The 14,961-nt window shown below is 42.3% G+C and overlaps 1 protein-coding gene across 3 annotated transcripts in view; it reads right to left on the bottom strand.

Moving 5' to 3' along the window:
• Positions 1-14,961, bottom strand: part of nhsl1b (NHS-like 1b) — a 104,315-nt gene that overhangs the window by 60,501 nt on the left and 28,853 nt on the right. The window contains exon 1 of one of the 3 annotated variants that reach the window (XM_069696594.1): positions 362-642. The exons of the other annotated variants lie outside the window; for them this stretch is intronic. Coding sequence (XP_069552695.1) covers positions 362-596 — 235 coding nt within the window. The 5' untranslated portion in view covers positions 597-642. Of the gene's footprint in view, positions 1-361; positions 643-14,961 lie in introns of those variants that run through there. 3 annotated transcript variants of the gene reach the window in all.

Genomic DNA, 14,961 nt, shown 5'->3' on the forward strand with positions numbered 1-14,961 from the left:
GTGCCCTTTGACCACCTCTTCGTCCCACTGAGCACACAGACGTCCTACCCACTCCCCATGGCAACCAGGAAGTGCGAGGGTCATGGAGACAGAGAACAAGGGGCAATAAAAACACAGTGACACACTTCTTGCTTTGCTTGTGCATGTAAACAAGTCATTCACTGGCTTCCAAGTTGAAATCGAGAACCAAAATCCCTTCGAATGAGCTCAGAGCATTAGCAAAAGTTGTGAGGTGGCCAAACCAAACATACCATGTGATTTGGTGGGTGTGCATCTAGTGTAACATATCTAACGAGCAAAATTAACAAGCAGTGACGTTGCATGTTTCTCCATTGCTTTTCCACTCCTTCTCCACTCTCACCTATTTTGTGTTGAGGCTGATACACCCAGTTGTCATCGTCCTCATCTTCATCTCTGTCCACGGTATGAAGATGAGTGTGCGACTGTGAGTGGTGCACGACGTGGAGTTCGTTTTGGCTGTGGAAGACGCGCCTGCTGTGGCGGGAGAGGGTGGACACGCTGAGCCAGCTGAGAGCTCGCGAAAGGCCCGCGGGTTTCTCCCTCCGGAACGAAGCGGATCTCCTGTCTCCTCTCATCCTCGCTCAAAGTGGAAGCAAGGTCCAAGACGGGAGGATGCAAGATCAAACTGGTCTTTGAAACAATGTTTTAATGTGGAAAAATAATCCTCAGATGTAACTCCTTAGGTCGGTGTGTAGAAATACAGATCTAAACACATGCTACAATGCTTAAGCTCTCATGCTGAGCATTAAATTATTCCCAGGAGGAAGGTCAGCCATAGTCCAGTTTTCCTTCCCTTTGCTTGCACACTTCCACATCATGACCCCGGACAGCTACAATTTCCAATCTCTCTCTCTCTTTCAGTTCATTTCTGCATCATGTAAACCAGACTTAAATCAATGCTTTTCCTTTCTTCTTTTCCTTTGTGATTTAAGACTCCAGGCTTGATTCCCAAACCCAAAGGGCCAATTAGGCAATCCAGCAATCGAGAGAATCCCCGCCCCTCTGCAGCACACACGCTCAGACAAACACTCACACTTGTTGTACTGTAATGTTCCTCAGTGGTGCATGACAGGGTGGAGAGAGGTCTCCAAATTACATTAAGATACTTTTCAATCACAGCAAGTCGGCGGTTGTTGTTTACGACCATGCGTGCCCTTGAGCGTCACTGTCTCCAGCTGTTAACACACACCAGCTGACACGCACCGTCTCAGCACCCGGCCAGATCAGGGGGTGAAGAGGTTTCAGTGTCCACAAGGCTATTCCCAGCCTGATGAAGTTACTCGCAAACTCACACACTGGCATAAACACACTCACACGTGAAGTCCTCCCGCCAAATAGAGATCCTTTATAGTGTGTGTGTGTGTGTGTGTGTGTGTGTGTGTGTGTGTGTGTGTGTGTGTGTGTGTGTGTGTGTGTGTGTGTGTGTGTGTGTGTGTGTGTGTGCGTGCGTTTGCAGAGATGATGACGTCTCTTCTGGTTTCCAGAGAATTTTTTTCCAGCTTCTTTTCAACAACTTCTTTTCGTCTGTTCCGATCTCTTTCCCTCCAGTACCGTCGTCACTGGTGGCTGAGGAAAAATCATGTTAACGTCAACGGCATGTTGAGTGTCTGGATCTCCAATCAGCTGATCAGTACGAGTGATAAAGCAAGAATCAGGAAGGCAAGCCACACCTGCTGAACACACGCAGCCGGATGCACAGACAAGCTAAAAACAAAGTAGGTGTGCTGGTGAGGATTTCCCAAATTCCGCTCTTGGTGAGTCCTCAAGAGTGCAAGTGTGTGACTACAAGAGTTGACTATTTGTGCTACGAGTACAGGGTTAGAATTACACCCAACCCTCGTACACACCGAGCTGAAATACGAGTAAGTCCTTCCCTTCTTCCTTATTCCCTGCCTCTTTTTTGCTGTTGTCTGTGATCCCTGATCTCTGCCCCTCCCCTCCATCCGTTTGCCGGCATGGCAACCACTCGCTCACGTCTGCCTTGCCTTCTTTCGTTCCTCCTTTTACACCTTTTTTGTGCTCCTGTTTAGTTTCCTCGTTATCCCTTTCCTGAGACAAAACAGCATTTACTCCAGTCCCCGTCAGCTACTGGCAGTACTAATCGTGTTTTCATGAAAAGATGAATGGAACAGCCAGAATAATTAAATAAATGACTAGAACAGCTACAGACCACAAGGTCTCATACTGTAGATGTGCAGCAATGAGCTGATATTTCTCTCGACAAACAACGATCAAGGAAACCACAATGGTTTTAGGGTTTTTACACACTAAGCTGTATGTTTAAAGATATGTTAAGAGCCTTAAAGGGCACAGTCATAGTTCTTACTGTAGCTGACATTTAAAGTAGCTGCCTGAGGTGCAGGGGGCAACTGGATAAGCAGGAAATTTCTAGTACCTGAAGAATTTGCAGGAAAAGCAAAATCAGTCAAACATTTAGCTGACTAAAGTGATCCTTAGTTTTCAATAACAAACAGCATTCTTTTGCAAAATAAAATACACACACTTAGTTTTCCCACATGTAGTTGAGGTAGGTAAAAATAGCACACGTAGACCACCAAGAACAAAACAAAGTCTTTATGGTGCACTACAAACTTGTTAGGAGGTGGAGTTTTCCCACCCAAGTGTAACTGCAGAGGGAGCATGTGACCACCAAGGTGTGACAGTAAACAGACTCTGTGTGCATGTACGTAACAAAGCCACCCCATAACCCTAATCAATTCTTTTCACCTTTTTGTTTCCACTTGCACAACCTTGATGATTGAAAATTGGAAGAAGTTTCTATGATCTGGAGCTGTGAGGACTCATTGTGGATCTGCTTGTGGATCCCTTTTTGTGGATTTGTGGCTGTGATGTGGTGTGTAAAACCCCCGTCGCTCTCTCAGGTCCCCGACCTAATTTTCCTTTTTCCTTCAGGGAGGAAATCTACCATCTCAACACAAAAGGACAACTGCCGGATCCCGATGCCATAGCTTAACTTACAAATATGAGCAATCAGGAGCACACTCTCTCTCTCACAAACACACACAACAATATATTTTTTAAGACCTTTTTCGACACTGGTGACACACAAAGCCATAGTCCTTTAATAATTAACCAGTATTACTCTCTACTGTGCAAGACGGGGCAGTTAGACATATGAATAAAGTATGAAATGAAAGCCAGTGATTAAAACGGCTCAGGGAATGACGCTGATGTTGATGAGGAAAATACTTAACAGACACAAGACAACATGGAAGAGACTCTACATTAAATATAGGACAAAAAATACACAGACAGGGCTGGTTTATTAGATTCCTCTTTTCAGGGAGAAAAGCTGTTTTAGCACCACAACCCCAAGTGAACTGTAAAAGTCAAAAAGTCATCACAGCTTTCTGGTTCAAACCCCCACCTCGTGTCTATTACGCAAAAGCAGCAGCAGTGACAATAATCAATATGTTCAACAGGATATCTGCAGTGTTCGAGTGGACAGTTAACAGCTTCGGGTCAGAGAAGAACATCAGCGCGCACGACAGGTTTCAAGTAGGAGCTTAGCTTTTCATGTCCTCGTTAATTATGTGACCTCCGATGAAAACTTGGTGTCAGCCTGTATTGGTCTTGAAAGGACCAATCAGTAATTTATTGACTTTCTAAATTAGAGAAATAGTAAATTCACTGAGTTATAGCAGCAACTGGCAAAATACCACCACGACAATTTTGGGTCCATGATGTTACACATAATCTGCAATCACAGAATATATATCTGCTTCAAGATGAGTGTACAGTATTTTAAATTTACAGTATATCACCAGATGTACCGTCTCACGCGCTGTCCGTTTTTTCCCCCCATTCAAACAGAAAAGTAATTCACTGCTGGAGAGCCAGTGAGTTTAATTTAATCTGAAAATGCATCATTTCATCACCAAGACAATGCAGGTTTCAAGAAAAACACAGTACTATCAAGGAAGTGCTCATCACATTATCACAGCATGTAAACATGATTATATGATCACAGACAGCAAAACAATGCAGACCCAAAACACGCTGGTGTTTAAAGAGGAAATACGGATCACAAATGTCAGTTTGGGACATTCCTTTCAAACACAGTAAGGACGGAGACAAGATGCAAAGTCAACAAAAGACCAGACAGTGAGGAAGTACCCATGAGCTACCAGGCATTTAAAGCTAAATTGCATGAAATCAGATAAGATCCAAGGTTATCAGAGGATTAAACGGATTCACACATCACCAGCATCAAAAAGACACAAGTTAATCCGCAGACACGTTTGACTGGGTGGCATTTCTCAGAATGTAGTAATAAAGAAACTACAAGTATAAAAAAAACAACAACGCGGATGCATCTCAATCCACTGATCCTCGAGTTAACAAAACAGAATCCTGTCATTTCAATGAACGTTAAAGGGAAATCGCTAAATTGACAAAATTAGACACCCTGCTAAGGAAACACCACATGAAACATATACATTTCATACACACTTGAAATGCCGTCACCGCTCGCACACACAGGAGACAGTGACATGAGGACGACCTGGTTACCAGGTAACCCAATCCGACATCAGAGGCTGGCAACACCTGATATGGGTGCACTGTGACCAGACACGGTCACACCAAGGGTAAATATAGTAGATGAAACGAGCCTACCTTGAAATCATAAGCACACACAAGTACACACTAAAGTAGCATTTAGCGCATCCACCGGTCCACAATTGTCTTACTCTCATAAAAGCCTGGGCTGAGTGTCTCTGCCAAATTTCAAATCCCACTAAGTACAGTCTCAGAGTGTGTGTCTCTCAGCGGTAACACATCCACAGAGTCAGTTAAACACAGGGGCTCAGCTACACCGCAGAGGAAGGCTTTTATTACCCCAGAGCACCCCACATTTACTGGGACAGTTACATGGCAGTTAGTGCTTGTGTGTGTGTGTGTGTGTGTGTGTGTGTGTGTGTGTGTGTGTGTGTGTGTGTGTGTGTGTGTGTGTGTGTGTGTGTGTGTGTGTGTGTGTGTGTGTGTGTGTGTGTGTGTGTGTGTGTGTGTGTGTGTGTTTTTGTCAAAAGACCACATCTGGCAACAAATTCTAGACCAGAGTCTGAGATTCAGAGTCTGACACCGGTTGATTGAACTTGTCTTTTTTTGGAACACGATTATTTCTTTCATTTGGTTTCACTGCCGTCACATTCAGCACATTGTTAAAATAATTCTGTTTAGAAAATCTGGTTTAAATTACATGGAGGTAAAGTAAGTTGAGGAAAGTATGCTTGACCTGAGTGTGTATATATTACACGTTTTATATTCGGTTCCTAGAGGAGGTGTTGGAATCTCCACCAGAGGTTAAGGAGGGACTCTCCTCCTTACATGAACACATGTCAGATGTACAAATGATGCAAAAACACATACTGATCAGCAATAATATAAAAACCACTGACAGGTGAAGCATAATACAACCGCTGAGCCATAAAGCATCCCTTCATAAGGATTACAATGATCACATTTTAATAAATCTAATTAAGAAAGGTGTTGACGTACTTGAATGGTCATTGCGGCACAAAATGCCAGATAACAGCAAGAGATCACATCATGAACATCACACTGAAAGAAGGATCATATTTATTCTACGGATGTCCCGTATGTGTTTGAGAACACTTAAAATTAGATATATTTGATCACATATGTAAATCAAAGACAATATTGTATACTGTGTATGAAGGCAACAGAGACATTGAACGTAGTGTCACAACATTAAACCGCCTTTAAACCGAGTTTGTGCACAGAATCCTATTCTTATCTGTCCACAAAGACTAAAGACGGTGTCCTCTCCTGTCACCTCCTGACTAGTTTAACCTGTGCTGCTGCAACCTCTGAACCTTGAACTCTTTTTGAACTTCAGAGCTGAGCCTTCATCATATTTCATATTTACACACTGGTATTTATCTTGCTCCTTGTCTTTTTGTTAGGCTTTCCTTTGCACAGAACTTAATGTGTTCTTATCAGTCATGACTATTCACCTACTTTATCTCGTGTTCTTAAATTTGAACGGCAAATCACAATTGACTGTATTTGATGCATTTAATCAAAACTGTTCTCAATGCAGTTGTCATTTAATGACTATACTAACATTTATAGAAATAATAATCAAAAATAAATGAACAAAAACTAACTTCAAACTCAGATGTGCATGTAGCAAAAGTGCAGACAGCCTCTTCCGACTCCAGGCAGGAGGCTTTGTAAAGAGATGATGAGTCATTCACAATGACAGTAATAGACAAGGGACGCTGGGTTTATGTGGTATGTCAAAAAAACAGCATAATTTGTGTGTGTGGGACAGCCTCACTCTATAGAGCTTTCATATGTTATGTGGTGTGTGGTCTGATGTCCTAAAGGGGATCTTTACCACTAGTATTGAACAAAATAACCTTGTTTTCTGCATTAATCGGTCATAAAATGTGATCTGATCTACATCTAAGTCACAAGTGTAAAAAAGCACAATATCTATAATATTTTACGTCTGTCTTGAACACATCAATTAAACATTCGCAGAGTCGGTGGAGAAAGAAAGTCAACCCTTGGATTTAAAAACTGATCAACATAATCTTGGCTGCAATAAATGATATAGGTCTTGCTATTGTAACGATCATGATGCTCCATTCACCTTTGAGTTTATGGCTTCATGTTTATAGCATTGTGGAATGTAATGGTGCTCCAGTGTGGGAAATTATAAAAACATTACAGGGGCAACTTTCCCCCACCGTCAAACTTTTGGGGACCCTTTTTAATGTGAAAAGAGCTTAAATTAAAATGCATACAGACATCGCCAAATCGTGCAAACAGAAGTAAATAATAAGCGTTCCATTGCTGTCGGAGTGAAAAATGTGCAATCATGCTTATGTGTATAGAAAAGCATCTGTACGTGTGAGAGAAAGCAGGAGACAATTCTAGCCATTTACCCTTTCATTTAGCGCTTAATAGCCGTCTTATATGTATAATGCATAAATTAAAACGTAAATTGGGAAATTAATCATTTATTAATTAACAATTTATGTGCATGAACATTAACAAACACTGCTGCATTTATTTTAAATAAATAAATACAGCAGTGTTCACTTCCTTTTCTTGCCATTGTAAACTGTGCATATGTGTGTGTGTGTGTGTGTGTGTGTGTGTGTGTGTGTGTGTGTGTGTGTGTGTGTGTGTGTGTGTGTGTGTGTGTGTGTGTGTGTGTGTGTGTGTGTGTGTGTGTGTGTGTGTGTGTGTGTGGGACAACTCACTCAGTTAGCCATCTGAGCCCCGATCGGGTCACTGGAGTCCATTGACTAACCTCATATGATGGAATGATGCACTTAAACTGCCACTAAGAATGATGGGAGGTTGGGAGGGAGGGGTCAGTCTGACCTTAATCATTATTGCTGGCCTTCTCAGTACAAAGGATGCACAACACGCACACACACACACTCATCAGACACATATTTCTCCACGCACACAAGCCATCAGTGCAAATGAAGAAAGCACTTTGTGATGAAACTTTAGCAAAACACAGTGAGGGAGGAGGGGAAATAAAGTGATTAATTCACGTGATAATAGACTAGGAGGATGAGGAAAATGTGAGTCACACCGTTTCGAATGTCCTTTTATCCGGTTAGCTGCTGAGCAACTTCACACCTCCAGGGGGCGGAAGAGGGCTGTTTCTGGGCTGTTGCTGTGGCAGTGAATGGTGCCACTGGAGGGCCTTTGATGCTCTGGAGCTTTGAAGTGTGTCAGATGTATTTATTTTTTCGTTATTTTTTTGTTTGTTTTAAGTTATGATCTAATGGTATTTTTTTTTTTTTTTTTTAAATAACTTTCAGCACAATATTTCTGTATTACCATTTAAAATCTGCGGTATGTTTTAGCACAGTTGATTCAACAGAAAATTAACAGAGCAAAAATGCCAAACATTTGAGTAAACAATCAACAGATTAAGCAATCTTGTAAATCATCAATAGTTGTGTTCTTATAACATGTTTATGTTTTTCAAAAGTTGTTTCTTCTTTACTCGTCATTGTCACACTTCCTACTGTAACTTTTTCAGCTGTACTCTTGATGGATGTTGGGCACTCCTGGTTTTAGCTTTGGTTGAAGTCGCTATAATACAAAGTTTGATAAGCTATAATCTATATGTCTTGTATTTGAACTGGTTTAGGTACAGGGTGACATGTAAGGGTTATAATTTCATACATGCATCAAAGAAAAGCTGCAACTACTGTCTGACGTATTTAATAATCTTAAAATCATGTTCAATTATGTCATTGAATACTGATTTCTACATATTTGTTGATGTGTAGTTCCTGTTTCCAGCCACACGGAGGCACCTTCAGACTGAAATTACTTTCTTCTGAGTATTAGAGTCCCTGTTGATCAGGGTAGCCCAGGCACTTCATGGAAAGGTTAAATGGGCCGGAAAAATGTGTGCCTAAGTGTCATGTTCATTTGTATGGATATGCTGAACACTTTACTATCAGACTACAGTCAATAAACAACACTACCCCACAGCCTGGAGGGAATAAAGTATGTTTGTGTGTTTATGGGTGTGTATGTGCAAAGATAGCAATCATTAGTCAGGGATAACACAGCTATTTCAAACATTCAAGGTCTATATTTGGCCTCTATGGAATAGCCACTTCAAGGACACACACACACACACACACACACACACACACACACACACACACACACACACACACACACACACACACACACACACACACACACACACACACACACAAAGTATTGTTGAGTTGGACAGCGACTAAGCTGGTCCAAACCCCCGTAGTCAACTCCTTACTATTCACCCTGGTTAGAAGACAAATCCCTCATTTCTCCAGCCACGTGCTCCTTTATTCCAAAATCTATTATTCCAACTGAAAGCACTCCTGTGTCTGTGTGTGTGTGTGTGTGTGTGTGTGTGTGTGTGTGTGTGTGTGTGTGTGTGTGTGTGTGTGTGTGTGTGTGTGTGTGTGTGTGTGTGTGTGTGTGTGTGTGTGTGTGTGTGTGTGTGTGTGTGTGTAACTCTATTATTCCTTGGTAAAAACTGCTGGCTGAGGTGCCCCTTCCTGTGTGAATACCCCCAAAAATGTGTGTCCATAATGTGTGTGCATGTGTGTATCTGAGAGAAATGTGTGAGCGCGGATTATCCACAGAGACAAAGGGAAAAGCGAGGCAGGTATTGACCTCTGGCCTCTCACCCCTGACCCCAAAGCAGCAGCTGACTCGAGGCTAAAGTGTGGTTATAAGCCGAACTGTGAGGATTTCAACATTTGAGCACCAAACTGGAGAATGATGGATTTTATTTCTTTTCTCACACACACACACACACACACACACACACACACACACACACACACACACACACACACACACACACACACACACACACACACACACACACACACACACACACACACACACACACACACACACACACACACACACACCATAGTAAATACAGTATCATCAAGACAAAGAACAACGAAGCACAGACTGGCTGTGCATCTGAGCCACATCTGTGAAACAGCCGAGTCCAGTATGAAAGGCTGTTCCCTGTATGATCATATGTGCAGTTTGTGTGCAAGACTCCCTGCACTCGTGATGTAGATTCATGAGGTGAGAGGCCTCATTTCTGTTCATCTTTTTTTGACCAAATTCTCTGAAAGGGAGGCAGAAAAAAGACAGAAGGGAGAACAGAAAAGCAGAAGAGAGTAGTGAGCTTATACCATAGCATGAAAAGAAGTTTGAAGAAGGAGTGGCACTATAGCTTAGAAGACAAATGAACTCCAGTAATCCGAGCAGGGCATTCACACAAACACACACACACACACACACACACACACACACACACACACACACACACACACACACACACACACACACACACACACACACACACACACACACACACACACACACACACACACACACACACACGCCCAGCAGGCCTGAGTCCAGTGGTTGAAGGGGAGAAAGGGTGCGGTCGACTCTATGCATTCCTGATCAGTCATGCTTGAGCGGAGGCGCGAGTCCTGCAGACCTGACGCCAGATGTGGTTTGCATATGTATTGTACTTTTCACACAGGGTATGGTATTTGTAAAATCATCTACAGATGGTATATTTCAAAGGAAGGGAGACAAGGCTTGTGGGTGATGTGTGAACATTTGCAAGTGGGGTGTGAAGATATATATTTCTGGTTACTTACATTAATGCAGCCTTTACTTTCCTCTTACAGCCTCTCTAGCGCTTCACACTGTACAGATATGATTTGAAGGAAATTATTTTCTCAAGCTCACTACGAAATCTGAAACTCGACACGACACAAGTTAAATATTTCACACTGTGTAAACACACAAACTTTTGCATCTCACCATGCAAATGAAACACTGTGTGCTCACAGATGAAGAAAATCCACTGAGCTCAGAATGGAGACATTAGTCAGAGAGCATTAGAAACATTTTAAGGTGTTCCCTGTTGTACTTATGAACAACAGCACGGCGTGTTTGTCATTGATACAGTATTTAAAGTGGGCTGGTTTTATTCTGACATGTGGTTGGACCTGTTTTTAAATATCGCAGCTATGACTGCATTACGTGGAGAGAGCATATGTGTCTGCACGTGTTTTTTTTTTTTTTTCTTTCTAAAAACCTGAGTGTTGACAGCAGTTTGAAAACAGCTGTTTGAGGGAACAGAAGAATGGTCAGTTATACAGCATGTTATCTATACATGAATCAAAACTCAAACAATATGGATATACCGGTGTGTGCACGCACAGACACACACACTAACTGTACTTTTAGATGTTTTTTTAGATGACTCTGATTGGATGCAAAGCATAAGAGTTCTACAGATGCTGGCATGTAAGTATGTGTACAAGCACATATAACTGTACATGTGTGTTGCAGGTATGCATTGAAAAGAAACTGGCAATACAATATGTATCATAATACAGCGGTTATGATTCAATAATTGCGATATAATGCAGGGCTACACAACCTGAGACACTGAAGTAAATTTGTCTGGCGCTCCTTAGTAATAACAGACATTTATGAGACCTTTTCAGAGGTATGATGTCCAACTGAACTGGTTACTACAGCTTATTAAACTGTTTATCGTCCAGATTTTCTATGAATTTGACCATATATTTCAAACAAAGCTCTGGGACCAGGGACAAATCAGTGTTTTCATTCAGTCACAACGCCATAAAAGGTTTCATTGATCCTGAATAAGAAAAAGTGAGTATGACAATGACAGACTATTCAAATATTTCTAATATCTGCACTTTAAGTGGAATCATGTGAAACCATAAAAATCTTAAAGCTAACAAATCATCATCAGAGACCACGGCTTATCACGGTTTCAAAGGAATTTCTTACAAAAATGAAGCTGGACTCCCAGAAGAGCAACCTGCATAATCTAAGGTTGAGGTTGGACAGTTCGACGGGAGGTGAAGACAAAGTTCAGCTCATGTGCTGTCAGCCAATGTGGCAACACGCCCATCAAACCCCACTGGGGCCCTGCTGACTACAGGTGCCGCAGTCCGCTGCTGAAACCTCTTTCTTTGTGAGAGAGAGAGAGTGTGTGTGTGTGTGTGTGTGTGTGTGTGTGTGTGTGTGTGTGTGTGTGTGTGTGTGTGTGTGTGTGTGTGTGTGTGTGTGTGTGTGTGTGTGTGTGTGTGTGTGTGAGATAAGGAGTGTGAGGCAGGAACAAAAAAAAAGAACAGGGAATATAAACAAATAAACCATAAAAAAAAAAGGAAAATATTTTAAAAAGAAGGATGAAAACAAAGGTGTTTTTTTAGTCAGCCTGTATAGATTTACAGCCCAGAGGTGTGAGTAATATACACCATGTGTTTACATCTATAAAACTTTTTTAACAAGCACACAAGTGGAACACAGTGAGAGGAAAACTCCAATAAAAGCCAGGATGTGTGAAATAACAGTAGCGGCAACCTCGCAGCGCAATCATTTGATCGTGTGTGGCCCTCATCCATAACGTGACCGTGGGTTAATGTGTGTGTGTGTGACATAAAAGTAGAAAGTGATAAGAGTGCAGAAGGCAGATGAGGGTCAGACAGAAGTTGAGACAGAAAGAGACACACATGAACAAAAATGGAGAGAGAGAAAGTGATTGAGACAGAAGGAAAGACAAAGAGTGAGAGGCAGAATTATGCTGATTAGGCAGAAGGCGACAATAGGGGCTGACTTTGTGACTGGCGTTCTGCCCTCTACAGCTGTGAGCTGTCTGACACACACTCACAGACTAAATTGTCCGTTATTTAGAGCTCATCCCTCTTTATCCAGCCTCGTAGCAATACATAAACCCCGCACAAACCTTCCCTAAATGCTGGACTGAGACAAGCTTTAATTTACCAACACACACTCGCGCACTCGCACAGATTCTTGTCTGCAACCTCTTTCCGACCCACTGGCTTACTTTCCTTACTCCTGATCCCAGAACAGCTCCCAGAGCGAGTCATCCTGTTAGAGAGGGATTTAAGAGCAGAATCCAGATCAACCGTCGCTGGCCAGACCTGCTGGCAGCGCTGCCTTCGAGCCGTTACACGCTGGGGTTTCAAGGCACATTACAGACAAACTATGGGTGTAAATGGGGAGCGCACACACACACACACACACACACACACACACACACACACACACACACACACACACACACACACACACACACACACACACACACACACACACACACACACACACACACACACACACACACACAATAGCTCAACTCAAAATAGAGTGTCTGAGTTGAACACACCAACACGGAGTTACATAAACAAAGAGTGAGTTTGTATTTGCTGCTTTGTGATTAACCATAAAACCCGGCAGGACTGTCAGAGTTCCCCAAAGAAATTCCTCCCACGAGCTGTCAAAAGTTTCAGAGCGGAGTTCCATCTGGCTGCCCTCCATGTCTCTCCCTGCTTCTTTCTCCCCATCTGTCTTGCTCCATCTCTCCACATGTCTTTGTGTCATCTCTGTCTGTCTCCGGCTCATCTTCCCTCCTCACCTTGCTTTTCTTTGTCTGCCCATCTCAAATCTCGCTAAAGCAAATCTTTGTTTCAACATTTCTCTGTCTTTTTCCCCCCTTTCCCTGGACCTCTCTCCTTCTTCTTATCATACCTTCTCCCTTTCCTCAAACAGCCTTTCTTTGTGTTTCTCCGCCGAGGGGGTGGAACACAAACTCTCAGCCCACCGTGGACTCAAAGGCAAAGGCCACTGGTCGTGGCCACCCACCCACGGTGCAGCAGTGCAGCCGGGGCTTTCCCTGTGTGTTTGTGCATGTCTGCGTACAGCTGGTCTTCATGTCTGTCTGTATGCATGTGCCTGCATACAGGTGTGTGTCTATATCTGCGTACAGGCGTCCATGTGTCTGGGTATGCATTTCACTGTGTGATTCCTGCGTATTTGTTTGCACACACTTCTATGTTCAAACTCCACACCCGTCCTAAAAGAACACATACGTGACACTGCTGCTGCTACAGTTGCTGGGCGAAGAAGATTATTGTTTTTGAAAAGAAAGATGAAAACTTGAATTACAGCCCCCCTCTAAGACAGGTATTGTGTATTTTTCATTGTATCTCCGGTTGCACCTGAGCCATCTCCTCCTGCAGGGCTCCTGACTGTTTAGAGATCGGCTTGTGTTTCTGACAGTCATGGGAAGAAAACGTCTATTAGAGCTGGGCTCTGTGATTTCATTTGTGCTTTACATTATTTCTCCCCACATCGAGGTCTGCAGCAGATTAGTATTTCAGATAGAAATTTAAAGGATAAGGCCAAATGTTTCTTTTTCTAATGGTGAACAAATTTCATCACACAAAACAATGTATTTAATGAATTTAACCTTCCAACAATTATTTTCTCTGTATCCAAACTCAGATTTAGCTTATTCGTCTGTGTCACAGAGCTCCACTGTTGTCCAAAAATGATCTAAAACATAAGTGTGGCACTGGCTTTTTTCATAATGACATCTTTATGTTGTTTTGGTCTTTTTGTGGGATTTGTTTACAGCAATCAACTTTTACAACTAAAAGTTGGTGTGCCATTAATCCTGCAAATCATAGCACATTTGTTTACTAAAGGCTGATAGAAGTAAACACTAAACTATAACTTTTCTCATCAAAGGCGTGTGTTTTCAAGTTGAGAGACTCACGAGACTCAGACTTTCTTTAAAAAATGGCAAAAAAGCAAAACAACAGTGGCCAAGAAATCCTGACTGTACTTAATATGGGTCTCATTCCTCAAATACTGTGTCTTGAGGTTACAATTTGGGGCTTCTGAAAGCCGGAGAAAACTCTTTATACTCTTACTATGGCTACATGTGACATGCTGCAGCAGCCAAAAACAGTTTGGATAGCGAGAGATGAATGTGCCCACATGGCGACACATTGAAATGAGACCATCCAAAAACAAATTCCTCAAAGCTGATAACAAAAAACAGGGCAAAAAGAGACGAGAGTAAAGCAGTGTTTATATCCTTTGGGAAACTTTGAGGATATTCCAGAAGTATTTTTTTTCAAAACAAGACTCGTGCATTAGCGGAGTCACACAACTGGTGTTTTTTGTTTGTTTTACCAGCCCCTGTGTAACACAGCCTGCAGTAGCACCTACAGTCTCCAAAGCCTTCATAAAAGTCCGGTCATAAAGTCAGTAGACCATACTCTAACACTGAGTCACATGGCTAAGTGAAGGCTATAGCCTTGGTTTGGCCAATAGTGTAAATGTCGGTGCCATGCACTCTGCAGCCTTGTTCCTCGGGCTGATCCCTTTACCTCCCACTCGTCTAGACGACAGTCACTCATTAAAGCGGCAGTTAATAGATGCCGATTTCCCCAGATGAATGAGTGTTGCCTTATAACTGGCTTTGCTTCAAAATAATTACATTAATTAATGAATTTTTTTCAATCT

This window comes from Brachyistius frenatus, unplaced genomic scaffold (genome assembly GCF_029030835.1).
Source record: "Brachyistius frenatus isolate BFR_SWC_R1_liver_20210118 unplaced genomic scaffold, ASM2903083v1 Contig_21, whole genome shotgun sequence".
Lineage (NCBI taxonomy): Eukaryota > Metazoa > Chordata > Actinopteri > Embiotocidae > Brachyistius > Brachyistius frenatus.